General features: G+C 40.8%; 1 protein-coding gene and 1 long non-coding RNA gene across 3 annotated transcripts in view; one reads left to right on the top strand and one right to left on the bottom strand.

Moving 5' to 3' along the window:
- Positions 1–22,020, bottom strand: part of LGI1 (leucine rich glioma inactivated 1) — a 32,756-nt gene that overhangs the window by 9,061 nt on the left and 1,675 nt on the right. The window contains exons 3-4 of one of the 2 annotated variants that reach the window (XM_006211022.4): positions 5,244–5,315; positions 5,074–5,145 (exon numbers count right to left, since the gene is read on the bottom strand). The exons of the other annotated variant lie outside the window; for it this stretch is intronic. Coding sequence (XP_006211084.1) covers positions 5,074–5,145; positions 5,244–5,315 — 144 coding nt within the window. The remainder of the gene's footprint in view (positions 1–5,073; positions 5,146–5,243; positions 5,316–22,020) is intronic. 2 annotated transcript variants of the gene reach the window in all.
- On the top strand, positions 1,081–16,209 carry LOC140699366 (uncharacterized). Its single transcript, XR_012077503.1, has 3 exons — positions 1,081–1,163; positions 6,926–6,965; positions 16,114–16,209. It is a non-coding gene; the product is annotated as an uncharacterized lncRNA (long non-coding RNA).

Raw genomic sequence — 22,020 nt, 5'->3', positions numbered from 1 at the left:
GGGGGTGGGAATGCACTGTATCTGAGTATCTGATGAGGAGTAGAGCTGACTGGGAGAGGAGAGAAGACAGGGCACTGAGAGGGTTGAGAAAAACATTTCATCACTCTTCATTTCTTTTTCTAGTGAGTATGGGAAGGATGTTTTTCTTACCACTGTACACACGGTGCATGGCATATTGTAAGATACTTTTGAATGAATGAAGAAATGAATGGGGCAAGCTGGAGTGGATAAGAGGAAGGGCACCAATCTAGACAAAGAAAGAGCAGCAAATGCTTCTTCTAGGCCCCTTGCACCAAGACACTGGGTTAGGAAGGAAGTGGAAAGGCCCAGGAATTACCATTGCCCCACCCCCACACCACTTGCACCCACTGCTCACAAAGTGCCCTCCTCCTCTGAGCCTCAGGGTGGTACTAATCCCCAAACAATAGGAAGGCTCTTGAAAGTGCACCATTCTCTAGGCCCTGATTCAGAGTCTACCTAAGAAACATTCTTTAAAACACCCAGGAAACTGCCCAACTGAAAATCTAGCTGCCTTGAGACTAGCTGAGAAGGGTCCAGCATTCCTTTCCCCGCGGAATTGATGGCCATTCCTTCCACTTTGGTGTTTTCATGGTTTACCTGAGAAAACCTCAGATTAGGGACTATGGAAGCTACTAGAAAGTCTCCTCTCTAAGGCAGACCAGACTGGTTCAGACAGCACGTTTGTTTCAGTGCCGCTGGACTCTGCTGCTAGGAAAGCATCGCCCACGGCCATCTGGGGCGCCCCCAGCCTCCCCACAGTGCAGATTCCCAGTGTGAGTTGGAGTCTCACTGAATGTGCGGTACTTCAAGTGCAGTTATTTTAATTTCATACAAAATGTTTAAAGGAGATAAATACACTGCAGCATTTGGAATCTGGATCCAGGAGCAGTAGAGGTTAGGCAGTGAAATTTTGTTTATTTCTACATAATGGTGCTTGCTGCATACCAGGCTCTGTTCTAGGCACTCTGCACAGATTAACTCCTTTAATCTCATGACATCCTGAGGATCTAAGTACTCCTAAGTCTCTTATTATCCTCCACCTCCATTTTTCAGATGATTATTATCACTTCCATTCGACACAGAAGAAATCGGAGGCACCAGGAAGCTTAGTGACCTTCCTTATGTCCCACAGCTGTTAACAGGTAAAGCCAGGCTTTGAACCCAGGCAGTCTGGGGCAGAGATCCCCCTCAGCCACATATTGCATGGCCTTTTTACATTCATGTCATTGTGAAGGCTGAAATGAGGACATCCTGCCTGACTGGTGGGGGACACAGAGACACCCTAAGTTTGAGGACTGCTGTATCTGTCTTTTGCACCCCCACAGTGCTGAGCAGACAATAGGTGCTCCACAACATGTATAGATCAACGGCAGTTATCCCCAGATATTTTTATACACGCATGCAAACAATCCTGCCTCCAATGGTCCTTAGCCACAATGACACTTATGTGATGCCCAAGGGAACTTCATGGGTGTTACAGAATACATAGTGTTTAAAGATTTTGTCATCATTGGCCATAAACTATTTTTTAATTCATTCTTCCCTGATTTCAAAAGTAATACATGGTCATCAGAAAATTCAAAGCATTCTGAGAAATATAAACTATGTGAACATTTAAATTAATCACCTATAATGCTAGGACACTAATTCAAAATAAAGTAATCAAGGGAGGGTCCTGGGATTTGACAGTTTTTATAAGAACTTAAATATAAGGAACTCTTAAAATCTATAAATATATATATAAAGAACTCTCTTGAGGGGTTAGTTTGAGGGGACAGGGGGTCTATATAGTAACTTTTAAGTTGCCTGTAAATGTCTCTTTTAGAAGATAAGTCTACTGAGATAGATGTATAAGAAGGTGAGATAAGTTCATTGCTTCTTTAGGAATGAACTGAATTTGTACAAATGCTCAGGTGGGTCCCTCAGAGCAGCTTTAATTTTAGGCCAGAGAGGGAACCACCTGGAGCTAAACATGTATGTCTCATCCCAACTATTTGCATTTGGAGACTAAGAGTGAGAGTAGGGCTCCTTTCTTCCGCATCTTCTCTTTCTTCCCCAGCCATATATGCTTCTCAAATCACGTCCTGTGGAAGGATCCAGCCAGCTCAATGAAAGCTTCCTGAGCCTGCTATAACTGACACATTGAAAGGGCACTAGACATCTCGTTAAAGACCTTGGGAAGCTTCTGGCTCTACTGCCGCTAACTGGGGAGCAGCTTAAGCTCAGGGAGTATCTCTGTGTTCTCATTCTTCAGCGGGGTTGGTGCTAGTGCCCTGTCTCTTTCATTTGGTCATCAAGAGACTCTAATGAGATCAAGAATATGAAGAGTCTCTGTAAATTCTTCCTGCAGTATGTGCAGGTTAGAGGGCCAGATGATGGTTCCTTACTGCCTGAATGTTTGCCTTTAATTTGGAAGAACTGGTCTGAGGTGGAGAAAAGTGCACTTTGAAACCTAAAATCTTGAAAAGGAAATTAATGGCTCAGATAAATGCCAGATCTATTTATAAGTGGTAAATAATGGAAAATGAACTTGAGGTACTGAACAATCAGAGGGACATTTGGGTTTCAAATCCTTCCTGCCTATCTCTCCTGAGAAGGAAAAAAAGGAAAGAAGAGAAGAAAAAAGAATGGAAGGGAGGAAAGAAAGAAAGAGAGAAATGCACCTGGAAGAACAACATAATTAGAAAGTAGAACATAATTTGGGACAAGGCACCCAGGAGAAAATATTTGTTGTCCAGTTCCTCTTGTTGGACTGAGCTCCTCCAGGTTGGAGCTGGATCTTGTTCATCTTTGTGTGACACCTGCTAGAAACTATTTAGGATGAACCATATGGCATTGCCATTTTTGTAGATCAAACACAGTCTAATATTGGCAATGCCATACGAATCAACCTAAGTGTTCAGTAAAGATGCAAGAGATCTATGGGGCATATTCAGTCACCTTTAACCGGCTCCCTCCTAACACCTCCTTCCCACGTCCAGCGCCCAGACAGAGAGGTGGGACTCTGCTTTCACTGCCTGTTTGACCCTTAAGATTCACGCCTCTCTCTCTGAAGGCTGCCTTTTGTGTTCCCTCGAGTTTCAAATTTTCTAAGTATTAAGCACATGCTGTACCAGTGTCCCCCTTTTACGCTTTTCATACTTTTAAAGAAAGGGCCACATTTTGACCCAAATTTAAATTCCTATTTCATTTGATGGACATAATGGGTGCTAGACAAACACAATGAATGTTCTTCACTAAGGTGTTGTATAGATTTTTTTTCTTTCCTCTCTTCCTCCCTCCCTCCCTTCTATCCTCCCTTCCAGGAGAGGTAGGCTTTTAGCCTGGAGCGAAGATACACTTGAGTGAACTCTGGGTCCCAGCAAGGCTTGTATCACAGGTTTCCAGACAGAACACCTGGGTCTCACATCCTTCCTTAGCCCTTATGATGCGGAGCCGTTAGACAGAGCCATGTTGAATGGAATTGATGTGAATCAAGTGAATCTCAAGTTGAAGTCCTGAACTTCCATTTCTCCTTCCATATATTCATTTCTTTGTTTTTGTCTGAAAGATTAGGCTGGAAAGTGTTTGGCTCTGTGATCACACTGCATGGCATTCATACCGTACGGAGCCCATTTTTGTACCACATTATAACATTGACATGAAAAGCAGCGTTGTAAATGCTGTTTGTTTTATCAACATGTTTTTTCTTATTATTTTATAGTGATTATATATAGAAGCCTTAAAAGGTAGAGTGATTTTGTAAAATACATCAGGCCATCAGTTCCCCTTGGCTGCCAATCCAATCAGCAGTAGAGGCAGGACCTAGTAAAAGCAGCATGATGACCACGGACACATGAGAACGCAGGCTCCAAGGGCAGGCGTTTTTGTCTGCCTTGTCACCTGCTGCATCCTAGGGCCTAGAGCAGAGCTGGGAACGAGGTATTGTGAGGCCACAGGTTAAAGCTGACAGCACGACTATGATGCTTGGATCTCTTGCATTTTATCTAACACTGATGAGACACATATTGGGCCCTTGAGAAATAGTTGTTGGATGGATGTGTAGCCATGGCGGTTCAGCTACTGAGCTGATGCTCTTATAAGTGCATAGCTACTCTGTTTACTAGTCATATGTCCGCTCCAAGCTTCTGTCTCCTCATTTCTGAAATGGGGTTAGCGTGCCTATCTGGCAGGGACTGTTGAGAGGATTAAATGGAAATTTATGTAAAGCATACTGACCAACATAATAATAATAATAATAGTAGGCACTCAACAAATGTTAGTGCCTTTTCTTCCCATGCCTTTCTAGTGTTCTTAAAAATACGTGTGTGTGCGCGCAGGCATGCGTGCACATGCATGTGCGCACATGCTTGTAGGGAGCGGGGAGGGTAAGGGAAACGAGTTATTTGGTTCTTGTTGTTCAGGGTTTCTCAGCCTTGGCACTGTGCCATTTCAGGCTGGATAATTCCTTGTTGTGAGGCTGTTCCGTGTGTTGCAGGGTGTTTAGTTGCATCGCTGCCCTTTACCCACAGATTCCAGTTACATCCTCTAGATTTGACAACCAAACATGCCTCTGGATATTGGCAAATGTTCCCTGTTAAGAACAACCGATGTAGCTCCAGTCACCCACTGAATAATCAAATATTTCATTAAGCAAGTTGTTCAGGTACTGTGTAGACATTGCCTGTAGTTCTAGCATATGTTTAAATGTATTTGAAATCAGGGCTTATACAGACAAAGAAAAGCAGCAAATATCAAATGAAGCTATATAGTCAATTCATGAGGTGAGTAAAGATGTAGATAATAAAAATGTTTTTTTCAGTCACATAATTTCCCTGCTAATATTTGATTGCTTTCTTAATCATTGTTAGTTTGGGCTAATATTACTAGTAATTGGTTTCTTGGACATACACTGGCTGAGGACAGGCAGAGATGGCAAGGGTGCATGAAGAGAAATCATTTGGATTTCTTACATTTTCAAGGATACTCATAAAGTGAGTGCTTTAACAACAGGTTATCAAGCTGCATTGTCCACTGGCAAGTTTAAGAAGTAACAGCAACTTTCATACTTACAGGTGAATTAGAGACTTTAGTCCCCGGAAAGTATGTCTGGAAATGGACTTGATGTTGTTGTTTTCTATGAATCTGCAATAGGTTACAATATTTTTTGTCAGACAGCTGTAGGAACCTGAGAGCCCTTGTCCTGAATTACGTTTAAAAAGAAAAAAAGCGTTTTTACTTACAAATACTCTAAATGAGGGAGACCAATAAACGCATCATCACTGATCACATCAAAGGAGTTCGATGTGAATAACCTGCCCAGAAAAAGTACACAATGACGGTTAAACTGACAGATTGTTCATCTTTGCTGCTTTTAGCTCTTAGAGAAATGAGTAGGAGTTGTGTATGGAAAAATGTCTGGATGTCTGCCTTCTGCAGTGTTATTTATTCAGGTAATTTTTCTCTTTTTACCCTCAATTATTTCATCAAATGCTCATTGAGGGAGTGCTTCATGCCCCACTGCTCACAGTGATGGATGTCACATGCCCTTGGTAACATTTTGAGGTACAATCGGGCAAGTATGACAGTCAAAGGAGCCAGATCAACGAGTTGCAGGTTTTTATAACAAAGACACTAGTGGAATCTTTCCCTCTTGCTCCCGAAACTTCTGGAACATTCTGGCTAGCCCAAATAGTGGTGTCACGGTTTCAAGCCTAGGAAATGTAGAAAACCAGCTCCATGCCTGGTTGTTCTGTGATATCTCATAGTAGATAAGCTGCTGACACTGGCTCAATAAACACCAACCAACCTCCTTCTTTGAAAATAGAACAGACTGAAGATGGGGAACAAAGAGGCTTAGGAAGAGTCTCAACCCCATTTTGTTACTAAATAGTTGAAAAAGAACACTTTAACTTGGACAAATTTATTTGCAATTTCAAAATCCACAGGGATTTGGTTTCAAAATAACTGATGAAAAGGAACAACTATCAATGGTTTCCACACTCTGTTGAACTCAAAGAACTTTTTTTTTCTGAATAGGAGGTGATTGTAGACCAAATAATATGAAGTTATTTCTTGGAGTGAGTATTTATTTATGGAATTCATTGGATGAAGTATGGATATGAACTGAAAATAAAGTTTTACACGTACTGATGACAAATTTATAATGGGTTCAAGTAATATTCAGCCTACATGTTAAGGTTCTTGTTTAAGAGAACCTCATATTTCACTTGTAACTAGTGTCCAAAATGTGACCATGGTCCTGGGTCAGACCAGAAGTTTGACATAATTTGACAATTCACGTCTCACATGTACAGTTTAATTGCACTATGTAACGTCCAATACTCCCTGTTAGTAAACTTTTTGACTTTTATTTTTGAAGTATTAGGATTAAAAATAACTGCCACTAACCAGCTTAGTAACTTATCCTCTCTGAGCCTGTTAACTAAGTGGATTAAAACCAGGAGATCTCACTTTCTGAACAGTTTTGAATAACTTCTTTGACATCTGTGATTGCTTCAGAATAATCAGGGGAGGGAGTAGCCGTGGGTTAGAGATGAACTGAGCATGAGGTGATAATTTTTGAATCTGGAAGCTGGGTACATGGGAGCGAATTTTACTATTATCTCTAATTTTTTTATACGCTTGAAATTTTCTATAGAAATGGGGGAAGACAAGAACCAAACAAACAAAACCAGGTGATCTCCTGCATTTCTTCCTAAGCTATCAGTCCTGGAATGATGTTGGATTCTCTTCTGTCCTTCCTCCTTCCAACGTCATAGCTTTATACTCAAGTGATTCACCAGGCTCTGAAGAGTCAACACTTAGGAATAGTCATACATATTAGCCACCCCTAGTTAATGAAACAAATTCAAAGGTTTATGATTTCAGTCACAACTTTGACAATTGTCTCTTTTTACTTCAGGCTTCTGGGAAACAAGAGGATTGCTCAGCCTTACTCTAAGGTAAGCTACCATCCAAAGTCTTCCTTGGGTTCCAGATATTCGTTTCGTTCTGTATAGGCAGCATCAAGGATGGAGAGAATGAAGTAAGGTAGAAATAGTTACATGCTCACTGGTTTGCAAACTATCCCGTGGTTGGACCAGTGACTTCATAATAACTCACTCCAAGTCACTGGAAGAAACAGCTTCTGCCACCAATTCTCCTTATGTTGACTCAGATGCAGTACAGAGTAGAATATGGGTATTAGTGGGCAGAACTAGCCCACACATGTCAGAAAATAAAACAGGGTTTCCATCAGAATTTTTATCTGCTTTTTCATTGCTTATCCCTAGCACCTGTAATAGTGCTTGTCCCATAGTGGACACTGAATAAATATTTGTTAAATAAAGAGGGATTTACTTAACATTAAATTCTGGTCATTGCTACATTACTAGATTGAATATGCCTTACAGCAGGGACTTATCCTTATTGACTTTGTGTCCTCAGCCCTGAGCACAGCTCCTGGCTGAATAATGTTTGCTGAACGAGCTTTTGAGGATTAAAACCTCTGGCTACAACTACATGCAAAAATATGGATGAATCTCACAAAGTCCGGGGAAAGAAGCCAGAATGCAATAAAGTGCATCCTATACGACTGCATCTATATAAAGAACAGAATTTAGCAAAACTAATCTATGCTGGCAGAAGTCAAGATAGTGGTTAACCTTGGAGGCGAGTAGTAACTAAAAGGAGGCACAAAGGGAAGACTTTGGGGTAATGATAATGTTTGGTTTCTTGACCTGGGTGCTGGTTACAAGGGTGTTGACTTTATAAGAAATCATGGTAGAGTCAGGGTGATTGATAGGCAGAGCGTAGGGGGGTTTTAGGGCAGTGAAAATACTCTGTATGATACCATAACAATGGATACGTGTCACCATACATTTGAACAAACCCATAGAAGGTCCAACACCGGAAGTCAACCCTAACGTAGACTATGGACTCTGGAGGGTAAACTAAGTTCCTCGGTTGTGACAAACATACCACCTTGGCAGAGGAGGTTGGTGATGGAGGAGGCTATGCCTGTGTCAGGGTAGGGAGTCTTTGAGAAATCTCTATGCCTTCTCTTCAATTTTACTGTGAACCTAAAACTGTTCTAAAAAAATAGTCTTAAGCTATCGAGATGCACACTTAGGATAGGTGCACTTTTCTTTAGGTAAATTATATTTCAATAAAAATTTTCTTTTAAAAGCTAAAGAATTATCCCTCTGGCTAAGATAATAATGATTATCTTAGTCCTTCAATTCTAAATTCAATTGTTGTTTTCTGTGGACAAGGATTCCATGGACAAAGATTTGTAAAATCACACATATATTCTAAATATAGTTGAGCAGACTATCCATTTTATTATCCTATATCTTAAAAAGACTTGAAAAAATCATGTTCTGTAAAGATGGTGAAATGCTGATCTTTAATTTTTATGAGTTCCTTTATAAACATTTGATTTTAATATCGTGATTTGTTACTGAGCCAGGCATGTTAAGAATCCCACAGTTCCTGTTAAGGCAAACTGCCACCCCATCTCATGTTCACATACAACAGACCTGGAGCAGACCAGGGTGGCTGTGTTTTGTACCATATGACCTCCATCTCTTTTCATAGATGATTACAGCAAGAAGGACTCAGTTCTGCATCCAGAGCAGGTGATCCTGAGGTTGGTCAGCATCCATGGCCCAACTACTCTGGTTCAAAAAGTTGAGCCAAAGACCCTTCTTGGAGATTTGGAATCACAAAGAGAGATGGAGCTAGTTGGCAGAGAGGCTGAAGGAGAAAGAATGCCTTAGGGTTGAGTTAGCTCTGTGGCAGGCAACCTGTGCAAGGCACATTTAGGAGAGAGGGGAAAGTGGAGGGACCTCACAAAGAGCAGTGTGTGTGAAGACTGCAGCGGGGAGATGCCCAGATCTGCATTAGATCCCACACCAGCACTTCTCAGTCTTGGTTGCGCTTGGAATCCCCTGAGGAGCCTTAAAAATACTGGTACCCGGTTCTCATCCTCAAGCATTCTGGTAAAACTCTACACCTGGGCATGGGATATTTAAAAGCTCCCCAGGCATCTCTTACAGGCACCCAGAGCTGCATGTGGTAAGCTTTCCGGTCAGTTACAATAGCCTTCCTTTACCTGTGGTGACCAAGAGGGCCTGTGCTCCTTGCAGCAAGTGTGGCTGAAGCAGCTGCTCTGGTACACAGAGGTGCTGTGGTTTGTCCTGTCTCCAGAATAACATGTAGCAAGAGCCCACAAAAAATATGACTCACATTTGACAACTGTCCTCACTATAGCAGCACATGGAGGGGTTGGGGGGGATTAACGTTGTCTGAATGAACTTGTCACCCAGAGCCACAAATCAGAGATCTCGACCCATAAACTTGCCAAGCAGCCATCCTGTGGGTTTGTGCAGAGATAATGGGAACATTTGAGATCTCTGCCACTTCCTCTATTCTTAGGGAGGGAAAAAGCCAGGCATTGTTTCCTAGAATTTTGGCGGAGGTGGACACAGGGATGTGCCTTGACCTTTCTGTACCCTCCCTCCAAGGGCTGTGCACTTCTGTCTCTTAGCTGTCAGTCTCATGAATTCAGTAAGAAAACAGAGTGAAGGAGGAGTGGGGAGGATTTTCTTTCCTCTGCAAACAAGGGATTGTATGTTTCTTTACCAAGAAGGAGACTTAGGAAGATCATACATATCAGCTATCAATTCCATGCAGGCAATAGTTCATTCTTTGAATGATGACTGTTGCCTCCATTAGCCTGTATTTCATAGACTTCTGCTGCGTTAGCTTGGTCTTTGAAACAACTCTGTGAAAGTGGTGAAGTAGATGTCAGTATCTGTTTGACAGGAGGAGACTGAGGCCCAGAAGGCTGTTAAAAGTTTTGACCAGGGTCCTGAGGCCCAAGACTCCTGGTCTACTGACCTTTCCACACACTGGGTAGTCTCTTAGTATAAGACCTGGGTCACGTAATGGCACAATATCCACATCCTGGCAGATAACTATAATAGCACTGCTCAGCTTATCCAGATTTAAGAAATCCATTAAGTAATAATTCCTTTTTAAGAGAATAAATTAATCAAAATAAGCAATTGTAAAGTCACATTAGGATCATGTCAATGTCAATCGTTTTTGTTTTTTTCAAGCAAAGGATTTAAAAAATTTGAATGCAGTTTGGTGTATTCTGCTTAGGGATACTATATGCGCATTACAGAAATTCTGGAAAACACTATACTCATACTACCCAAAGACATTGATATGTGTACATATAATATATATGATATATACATATATATTTATAAAGTTGGAATAATGGTTTTTATAGTGTTCTGTGTCCTTCTTTTCATGTACTTATTTTTTCAAGAATAGTATCTCATGACAAGAAACTTTCAATATGTAATTTTAACAGATGAGTACATTTTGTAGTATAGATACATCAGGATTTAACATTTTTATTGTTGATTCCAATTTTCAGTATTACAAACACTACCATAACCATCCTCACATGCAAGTATTTTTGCATATCCCTAATTCTTTCCTTAGGATAGACTTAGGATAGATTTCTAAAAGTAGCATTATTGGATTATATGGTTTTTAAGACGAATTCTTTGTTACTCAGTTGTATCAAATTACGTGTTCAATTTTGAATCTAGAAATGCCTATTTTACCACATCCTTACAAACATTTACTATTATCATTTTTGTTTCTTTTTCTATGAAATCCTGTCCTTTGTCCATTTTTGTTGTTTTCTAAGCACTTCTTATTTACTAAGAACATCACCTATTCTTTGCCTTTCTTATTTGATGCTAAGAGTTTTCCTCTATTGATTATGATTTGCCTTTTCAATCACAATTTTTAACATATAGATGTTTTATATTTTAAACAAAATAAATCAACTTCCATTATATATTCTTTCTTTACTGTAATTCTTAAAATGTTTTTCCTACCTTGAAATCAATGAAATATTACCTACACCTCCTTCCTTAAATTCTTTTTAATGCCTGACTCTAATTTATTTGGGACTTACTTTTATCTATAATGTGATGTGAGACACTGCCTTGATTCCTTCCTAGGTAGTTACCCAAATTTGCCCAAAGCTTGTTGCTGAATAGTTAATGCCACCTCCATTTGTGAGTACATATTACTTCCTTCAAATGTCTGCTATTTTATTGGTTTTTCCAAAAATGAAATCTTGGATTTAGTTATCATTTCCCATGCTTCCTAATTTATTATTTGATGTTTATCTTTATTGTTTATTTTCTCTTGATTTCCTTAGAATATTTATTGCTTCCTGCTCCATTCATATATGTTTATACTCTCTGATTTAAAATAAAAGTATTTAGAAATGTGATTTTACTTCTGTATAAAGCATCCTATAAGTTTTGACACATAATCTCTTAAAATTGCATATTTGATTTCAACAAGTATTTAGAATAATAGTCTTAAAATTCCCTGTTGATGATAGGTTTTTCTTAAAAAAAAAAGGTTTCATGATTTTATGATTAATATCACACTTGGATCAGAGGATGAGATCTGTAAAATGTCTGCTAACCTTGAGCTCCAGTTCCTGCCTACATCCAACTGCCTGTAGGGGTGGGTCACGTCTCTCCAAATAAATTAACACTCAGGCCAGAAGGTTATTTGAAGGTTCCTAGTTGATCTGAAATCTAGGACCAGCAGCATTTAATTCAAAAGTAACAGAAAAATGGTTGATAGGGTTAGCAAGGAGCTCGGAGTGCTGGGGTCAGTAACAGTGAAGTAAAGGAAAGAGCAGAGGGTCACAGAATGAGGCTCTAGCTACATTAGAAGGAGGTCAAGGCTAAGGCTGCCCAACATCCAGCTGAGGGGCCAGAGCTGGGGGCCCACAAGAGTGAAATAGCTGGACAGGCACATGTGCCCATGCCAAGGCTGGTGGGCTGCTGAAGCAGCTTCTCGCCTCTTCTAGGGACCAGAGAAGGAGCACACTGAAGAGGGGAATCACAAAGCCTGAGTCCTAATTCCCACTTGGCCATAAATCCTCTGTGTGACCTTGAGCACATCGCTTCTCCTCTCTGTGTTGTCAAATAAGGGGTCTAGACTAGAGAATGTTTTAGGTCTAGCTTAAAGACCTGTGAGTCTAGGCTCACTGCAGGCTGCAGGCTTCCTTCCTGGAAGAGTAGGCATGGACTCTGCATGAGGAGTGGGGAGCAGTGGGGAGGCAGGTCTGCAGATGGCTGACTGGGAGGATAACCCTACTGGGAAAATCTCCCCTTATCTCAAACCAGACTGCTCGTCTGGTCACACCAGGGCCCCCTGGCTCTAATGACACTTCTTCAGACTCTCTCTAGTCAGTTGTGACATCTTCACTGCCATCAAAATTGTCATTGGCCCACACATAGTCTGCATCTTTCAGCCTGACACAGATCCTCTCAGCTATGGAGGGGAGATGATTTAGGGGGCTCTCCCATATACCCCCACCTCCATAAGGGCTACTCTGGATGAAGAATAGAAGGGTGAGCAGCCAGCATCGGGTTGTCAGTTAGAGGTGGCACTGATAAGTTATAGAATAGAGAATCTAGTTTCTAAGCCTGTGGCTGCATGTATTATGTACATGATGTATCAAGGAGGTAAATCTATTTCATCATCTGGTAAAATAGAATTATAATCACAAAAAGACTTCCTGGGAGATTCTAAGAATTACATGGGATAATGTGTAAGAACATGTCTCCAATGCTTCTGCCAAAGAACATCTAAGCAAAGAGCATAGACATAAAATAGCAGAGCTGGAGGAGCATTAGCTCTAGTTAAGGACCTTAGTTATACAGCGAGGGAAAAGGTCCAGTGAAATTGTCACCTGCCTAAGAGAACTGTTATGGCCGTTGTCCAGGGACTTAGGCAGCCATGGGCAATGTGTGTAAACACACTTCCAGGTACATATGTGTGTCTGTGTGTTTATATATGCATATATATGTATATGAGAGAGCAAGATGTACAAGCTACAGCTGTTGGAAGAATTGCAGGCACAGCTGGAAGGGCTGGCCAACTTGTTTAAAGCTGCCTCTGCATAAATGATTCAGACCTTCTAGTTGTTACTAATATTCTCCTTTATCCAAAAGAATTGGGCTGGTTGAATGATAATTAGTAACAGGCTGATGATTCACTTTAGTTGAATGCACACATTCTAAGTACGTGTGCCACGTGAATAATTCACATTTGAATATTTTAAAATATGCTCTTAAGATAAGAAAGCATTCAAATGGGAAACATCACACATGAGCACAATATGTCACAATTCTTTTTGACTCTCATCCTTGGAAAACATTTTCAGTGTAATGTTCAATGATCCTTAAGTAGACCAGCACCTCTTCAATTTGGATTGATGCAGAGAATAACCTGAACTTTTGCTCCACATAAATCTGAGGGGCGGGGCACTCTAGAGAGAGATGCAGTTCAATTCCTCTTCTTATAGGTGAGGAAACCAAGGCCTGCAGCAGTAAGTGACTTAGCCAAGGTCACATCTTTGGTCAGTAGGAGGACCAGGTTTAGAATGTTGATTCTAGATTTGCAGGGGTTTCCTGGGGAATATTCTTGGCATGCACACTAACAAAGATTTAAGCACCGACCTACTCCTTTGGTTTTATAGTTTATTACCTATCATCCCAGGATAGTCAAAACTTTTCCTTTCTAGCAGTTGGCATAACTAGCCAACAGCCCACCCTCCCGATGTTGTTTATAAATTCAGTCTGTGTCTCCCTGCTCCTGAAAAACTAAGGAGAAGGGACTTAGATTTTATTTAAAGCCTATCTGTGCCAAGCCTCATCTTCAGCAGATTGCCATCTATTAACTCATTTTAATCCTCAAATGAACACTATAATGTAGGTTTCATAGTCTCCATTTAAAATACAAAGAAACCTGAGGTGAGAGAGGTAAAGTAATTTACAGCTTTTAACTGGCAGAGCTGGGATTCTGTGCTCAGGCATGACCTTCCCTCCTTCCCCTGCCCCCCAGGGTTGTTACCGGTCAAAGGCAAGGCCATGCCGCCTCCTTTCAGTCCCATCAGATCTGCCCAGCATCTGCTGGAGATCTAGACTAGCCTTGCCCAGCAGTTCCCCGAGTGTATTCCCTGGAACGCAAGGCCTTCATGGGCTTGAGAGGTTTTACAAGAACAAACAACAAAAAAAGAAACCGAACAAATAAATTTGGGAAAGGTGAATAAGTGAAGTTAATCAGGGTTCCTAATTACACAAATCTTAAGTAAATTGAGACTCTTCAAAAGGGATTTAAATGTACAGTTTCCCCATTTTATTGATAATGGGGCCCACTGAATTTTACATAAAATGAATGTACTCAGGGAAATGCTGGTTTGCCGTTTGGGAAGTGGCTGTGAGGGAACCCACTCAAACAAAAATAGTGAGAGTGTACATTTCAGCTCAAGGAGCTTTTTCCCATTGAACGGGCTGCAAGTGATAATCTACTTCCTCCAAAAGATGGAGCATCCCCTAGGAGGTCCCCAAAGAAGCAGTGTGTGCCAAGCTGCTTGCCCGGGTGGAGAGCCTAGCTGTGAGGCATGCTCACAGATATCACCCTCAGTGAGTCCACACTAACAAAACTGTCTGAGTCACCCCTTATATGGAGACAGATGGTTTCATATATCCTTTAAGATGGGACTCTTTCTACTTGCCTAAGCACTGCCAGCAAGGCTCTCTAGAACAAGGTGAGATATAAATAATTAAGCTAAGAAATAAAAACGAACACTAAAGGTATAGATTTCCAATATCCTATTGGAGGTTAAGAAAAGTAAAACAACAGAAAATAATTCCAGAGGCTTTGCTAAGCCGAGGTGCATTGTGAATGGCCAAGCAGGGATAGAATGAGCAGTTTCCCGAATTTATTTGAGCACAGAACTCTTTTCAGGACAATGTTCCACAGATCTCATTTAGAAAACATTGTTCTAAGGTGTAACTTTAAAGCATATAAGTTCTCTTTTATTTGTTCTTTTCTCTCTCTCCCCCTATTTTTTTTTTTTTAAAGCAGGGAGACCAGAGCGTACACATACAAATGAGGGTCGAATCCTAGGGAAACTTGATGTTCTTGCCAGCAACGCTTCCACTCTTTCAAAGGGCTTTTGAAACTCCTTTTCAGTAATTGTCTCCAGGAATCAGGACACATTCCCCTGAATATCCTCATTAATGGCAAAGGTTGACCCTTTGAGAGGGGATTTGATTTGGGGAACAAAACTATGCAAAGTTAAACCCAGTGATTCATGTTCAAGAGGAAGTAGACAGAAGTAGTTAAAAGTGGGGGCTTGGATTTAAACCCCAGCTTTGCCATTTACGAGGAGTGTAACATCGAGGAGGCTACCTAACTCTTCTAGGACTCAGTGCTTCATCCGCAAAATGAACATAATCGAACCTCCTCACAGGTTTATCGTGATGATGAAATAGATCCATAAAGTACCTAGCATCAGGTGATATAAAAATGACAGCTGTCGCCTAACAAAACCTTGCCTGGTTCCATCGTATGGCTTGCAAACTGGCAGGGAAGGCAATTCTCAAAGATCTAGACATGTTTAGTTATGGGAGCACAGTTAGGAAGACTGTGATCTCCCATAAGGAATTCTCTGCAAGTCAAGAGTTATTTGTACATATGAATTCTAGTCTGTTTATTTTTCAAAGGCTTGTTGTTTTTTAATCACATTTTACACAGGCAAGCACCTGTCATCTTGCCATGTAAATTGGCCCCAAATTTCCTTTCCAGTCCTTGCCCCAAGGGAGGGATATTGAAATACTGTTTTATCATCAGCCACCATGGAAAGTCCTGGTAAAGTCTCGATGGACCTGCCTGGGAAATTGGGAGCTACATTATTATTTTAATAATAACTTTATAATTAATAGCCAATTCCATATTATGAGGCTTTTTCATTTAATAATCTAATTTACTGATTTGTTAGAATTGATACAATAAATTGTACCTGCTTTCTTTAACAAGGCTATTTTCTATATTACGTTAATTTAAAGTACTCTTTGTAGAATAGAATACAACACAATAGAATTTTTAAGCAGAAAGAGACCTTGGTTAATTGAACATGAATGTCTCAAAAATGCCAATGTATGTTTTGTTTGGTCTTTATCCTGTTTACAAATCTGCCTCCAGGTTTCTGCCTTCCCCTGAAAATTAGAAAAATATGACCCCATATTTGTGTGCCATATTCTCATCAGCAATATAATCAGTTGGACCTGAAGACGTCATTTTTAGGTAAGACATGTCTTCTCTGGTTTACTCCAGTCACTGCCACTCCCTATTGTCCTATACCCAACTGTTTCCTTCATTTACCTTATCACCCCAACCCCCATCGGGCATTTGAGTTTGAGAACCATAATTTAATCTGTCTCTGGTATTTTATACATAAGATCTGAGGCCCAGGGACACAGCCCATTACTGGCCGAACTGAATTTCAAACCCACGTCTCCTGACTTCTACTTCAGGCTTCTTTCCATCTTACTGCAGAACTACTCATCTGAAGACTGGCTAGTGTTAATTATTTTGAACCAAACCTGCCATGTTTTACAAAATATGGCGCCAGTTGTTTTATCATGAGGAAGAACTGGGAGAATTCTACTTCTGCTCCTACTCCCAGAAAGGTAAATAGTTCACGTCTCCTGTGAGAAGTATTGGAAGAAAGATTTTTTAGTGGGTTTTGATGGAGACCTATTTGTAAAACAATAACATTTTAAAGCCAGCATCGAGGGCAAACCCAGTCTATACAATCAGATGCTAATCTGATGTTATGGTTGTTCAAGTTAAAGTGATTTTCAGAACTACAATAAAAGCTAATGTTTATAGAGTTACAGGAACTGTACCAAGTGCTTTACATGTATTGTTTCATTTAATCCTGCCTGTAATCCTGTGTAACAGGTACTAGGGTTATTGCCTGCTTTGTAGATGCAGATAATGAGGCCTGGTTAAGCTTGCCCTAAATCACAGAACTAGTAAGCAGCAGAGTAGGGATTTGAACCCATGCCTATTTGACCACAAAACCTGTGTGTTCTTTGCTATTTGCCACATGGCCAGCTCACCAGGCTGAGCCATTTTGCAATCACAGCTGTCATTGTGGCGCCCTGTGATCCCTCTGTAGCCTATCTCAGCCATCAACAATGGGCACGAGTCGCCATCATCACCAATCAGCTGAATGCCATTTTGAACAAAATGAGAGAGCTTATGAAGACCACCTTCTGATACATTCAAATACAGGCAAAATATAGTTTACCTTTCTAGGGCTCACTTCCACCTTGGAGCTGCTGTGCCAAGGTGGGGAGTGGGAGGCATCACTCCCCTCTGTGTCTCTCACAGAGCCCAGTGCTGTGCCTGTTGCACAGCAGAGTCCCCAGACATGTCTGCTGACATGGGCGGCTTTGGCTTTCATTCTGTCACTTGCCTGCCACTGTGCAGTGAATAGACACTTGTTTTAGCGAAGCCAATATAAAGAAATCAAAAGGCAGACTCTCTTTGTATTCACAAGTTTGTTTTTCACCTTAATAGTCTTAACCAACATTTTTCTTTGGATGTCCTAGCAAAGTAGATAAAGGGAGAGTGTTCCTCTTCACAGGAGAGAGGCTAATCAAACCTGAGAGAAAACCTAGGTTTCTTGTCAAAGACCTAGAGGAAGTCAGGGTGGGACAAAAGAGACTCAGGCAGTGGGTCTAAGAAAAGATTTTGGCTGCTTTTTCTCCCATCCAAGTACTAACCAGGCCCGACCCTGTTTAGCTTCCAAGGTCAGATGAGATCGGGCGCGTTCAGGGTGGTATGGGTATAGACTGGATTCTTTTGTCTTTTGAGTTCTGATACACTGGAAACATCTGTTGAAGAAGTCTGACATCATGATGTCATAAGCAAATATCTCTTCACATTTGTTTGATTCAGCCCACTTTCCAGACCTCCACTTTACTAGTTCGTGTAAAATCTGATCGTGTATACCAATCATAAGAAAGAGCATGAATGTGACCAAGACTGTCTACTGATAAGAAAACACGAGTCTCTAGTATAAAATTTATAAAAATGTGAACTGAATTCAACAAATATATAGTAAGCAAGATCTGAGCTCACAACATCCAAGCTCTTCTCTAAGGACCGTGGCTATTGAGAATCCTCCAGGAGAGACACGGAGCAGATAAAAGCACAAATAGCCCTAAAAATGACAGGAAGAACTAGAGACAACAGTAAAGACTACAGAGCTTGAGAAAACAGAGGTCAGGGAATGAGGTACTTCAGTCTGGTATGGATGGGGCTTGAAGCGTGTGTGTGTGTGTGTGTGTGTGTGCGCGCGCGCATGTTTACACGCACTATCAGTACTGTGAGAGATGACCTTAGACAAATAGCCAAATTCTATTATTACCAACTCAGATGTTCAGATGTTTCTCTTGTTTCCAGGGAGCCATTAAAGGCTTCCACGCATGAGGGTGACATGATAAGATCTGCGTTTCAGGAAGGTAACACTAAAGGAGGTGAGGAGGATGGGGACTGGCAGCAGGGAGACCAGTGCAGATGCTCCCTGTGCCTGCAGAAGAGTATTTGCAGCCTCAGTGAGGGCTATGGTCCTGGTTGAAGAGGAGGCAGTAGAGTACCATGCTGTTTCAGGGGGGTCTTATCTGGTTGAAAGTGGACATGAGAGACAGGTAACTCCTATTCAATCAATTCTATTGCTGGAATAATTGAGAGGATGAAATATGCTTTCAGAGAAAACATTTGTTGTACGAGGCTACTATGCACAGTCATAGCAATTAAGAAGTTAAAAAGCAGGTCTATGGGTCATCGTGCAGAACTGTAGACAACATCCTAGATGACCGACATTTTCACTTCTTGATCCATTATAGGGCATCAGCTGGGCACAAACCAAAACATGCCCAACCATAAGCAGCCAATCATTCTTCCAGCAACCCTGTTAGTTGATAGATTTGGCTTGAGTAGTTATTGAAGACTGCTACATATTTCTTATTCTTGTCATATATGGAGGGATAGAAAAAGAGGCCAATCACTGAGAAGATGAGAAAGGCTATGGATATTTTTTTCCTGGACAAATAATATTTTGAAGGGCTAAAGGATAAAACCTTAGTAAGGACGGACTTATGATTTATCTTGTTCACACTGTTTGCTTTTCTGGTTTTTAGTTTTTAATTTCTTGTGGACTATATATTTATGTGTTGATTGTGGACTATTAAAATAAATGATATTTTTGCCCCAGAGGGATCAATTCCGTTGTTTCAAATGAGACCAGATCTCATTGGAATAACTAGAATTTTTCTGGTTATACTGAATTCTTATATAAAGATTTTTTTTCCTATGCATGATACTAACTCAACCCTGTAATTTACTCCCTGAAAATAGATCTCTCTTAAGAGTTGGAAAGATTTAGTTTATTAAAAATTTTATCAACAAATGGCCATGTGGCCACATTTTATACTCTTTATTTTGAATTTTACTTCTGTAATGAGCCTACATCATTGGGGATTTCAGTCGTCTGTGGAGGACAGGGCTGTCCTGTGTGAAAACACATTTCTATAAACTACATTCACTACAAGCACCACTCCCTATCACTAAAAGCAAACTAGAATGAATAATCATTCCCACTGGTTATGTTTCACAACAGGCCTATGGGAAACATGAATGAAATTACATTCACTTGGAAAAGGTTTTGTTGCTGTTGTTTGAAACCATAAATGAGATTTTTTTTTGCTAATAGGTTTTGTACAACTAATCTGATGCATTTTTATTGGATAATTTTATTCTTTCTCTCCTCTTTACAGAGTGTGGGCTTTTGTTTTTCTTAGTCTCCAAAACACACTGCCATCCGCGGCCTACCAGGATCTTCTCCCCCAAAGCACTGAAGCACTGTATGTAACTTAAGGAGGCACTACGTCTATCTCCCTCAGTACCTCAGGCTGACATTTCAAAAACTACTACGTTTGTCTCCCTCAAAAAGTACTTCTCATCATGCCTTCTGCAGAGGGTCTGAAAAAGCATTTGGGGCCGTAATGAAATGATGAGACTGTTAGGGTGGGTGATGGGAACGGGTCATCTCCTGTCCCTTTCCAACAACTGAGCAAGAAACCAGCTGCCTTTGTACATCAGTCAAGCAGAATTGATTCTGAAGTATATCTCTTCAGAGAACATGACAGGTTAGTTTGGTGATCTGTGGTCTTGAATGCTGTTGGAAGTCACTGCAAACCCCAAGCCGTGGCTGGTGTGATCCAGGCCAGGTCTGATGGCAAAAGTCATGCAAAGGCAAAATGGGCCCCCTGGTCTTTATGTTCCAATGAGAGTTTTCAGGGCACTGGGTGTCCCCGTCCCATAGAAGAACTCTTTTTGTCTGTGAACCATCCATTCCCACCTCTGCTATGATTATGGTACTTTTCATATTGGGAGCCTTTTCATTTCCTTCCTCCTCAGTGAAAATGAGCTTATTAGACCCTTTCCTAAGAACAGGAGGAAACGGAAAACACTGGTCAGGAAGAATGGGGAGCAAACTCTTTAGGAAACAGGATCCTGGAGATTTGAGACAAACTTTGACCCCTGACAATCTTGCGTAAGATCAGCCCTGGCACAAATCTGCCGTGTTGAGGTTAGCCAATGTGAGTTAAGTAAGGACATTACGGGGCAAGAATTACTCGTCCTTTTGTTATTTCTGAAACCTGAACTGCTTTTAGAAATAAGGGCTGGAATGTTCCATAGGAACTCGGAGCATGGAACACAGGGGCATGGCATACACTCGGTGTGGGCTATTTAAAAACCTGTTCCTTGGCTTCCCTCTGTGATTCTAAATACGTGTAATCACATTACCCTGCAGCAGCCGGAAACTATTTCTATAACATTGTCCAGCATCTGTGCTTGCCGAGGCTGGGGCCACCCAGCGAAAACAGAGTGGAGATGTGCTAACTAATGAGGCTGATGCATCCAGGCTTTCTGTGTCACAGCTAACGACCATCTAGTGTTGGCATATGAGCAGCATGTATCAACTGACACTTCTTGAATTTTAAGGACTGATCTGTTTAACTATCCTGGGGGGAGAGAAGTGCCTTCGCCCATCAAAAGGATGTTTTTTAAATGAGCCATCTCTTTATTTACCAAATAAATAACATAAGCACACTCGATCACTTTCTCACATACAACCAATTTTTATCCTATGGAAGGATGCCAGCATTGGAGACTTTGCCCCTTTATGTGGTAAAGACTCTGTCTGTTTTGGATTTGTTTGATGTGCTAACACTTCCCCTAATCACACCATTAGCCATCAATCAAACAGATAAATCCCTTCAGAATATTCTACTCAATTGTTAATTGCAAAGACATTAACTAGTAAAAGGACCTTGGCAAAAATTGTTACATAATGTCAGAACACCTGATCAGGTTTGTGAATTCAATGAAAACAGTCAAATCAGTTTTTGGATTTCATATAGACAAAGCAATAAGTGATATTTTTTATTTTAGCTTTTTAGCTTTATGTAAAAAGTGAAAACCCTACTGCTGATAAAATGTGTAACCATTTGTCATACCCTCTGCCAAGCATTTTATCTACTTAAATCTTATTTATCTCTGATAACAAGCCTTCAATGTGTTATCACTTCCATTTTACAGATGAGGAGACTGAGGTTCAGAGAGATTTAGTCATTTGCACACGATTATATGTCTAGTTTCTAGTGACCAGTGGGGTGAGATTTATATACAAGTGTCTTCTGTTTCAAATTCATGCTTTTGCCTCTGTATATATAACCCCAAACAGACAAAATGGCCAATTAAGGTAAGAAAACAAACAAGGAAACAGACTTGGGTCATGCAGTTAAGATAACCACAGTTGGTCGGCAATTGGCTGACTCTCTCCTGCAACCGGTAACTACAACCCAGTCTGTTGCCTGACACCTGAGCGCCAGGAGACCTCCTGACCCCCATGTGGTCCTGCTCTAAGAACTAGCACTCCAATTGCCAGAAGTCACACATCAGAACAAATTATACATGTTACGTTATGCCTGTGGAGAGATCTGATTTCTTAGTCAAATATTATTTTTTGAC

Source organism: Vicugna pacos, chromosome 11, assembly GCF_048564905.1.
Source record: "Vicugna pacos chromosome 11, VicPac4, whole genome shotgun sequence".
NCBI classification, from domain to species: domain Eukaryota; kingdom Metazoa; phylum Chordata; class Mammalia; order Artiodactyla; family Camelidae; genus Vicugna; species Vicugna pacos.
This window is presented reverse-complemented; position numbering and strand designations above follow the sequence as displayed.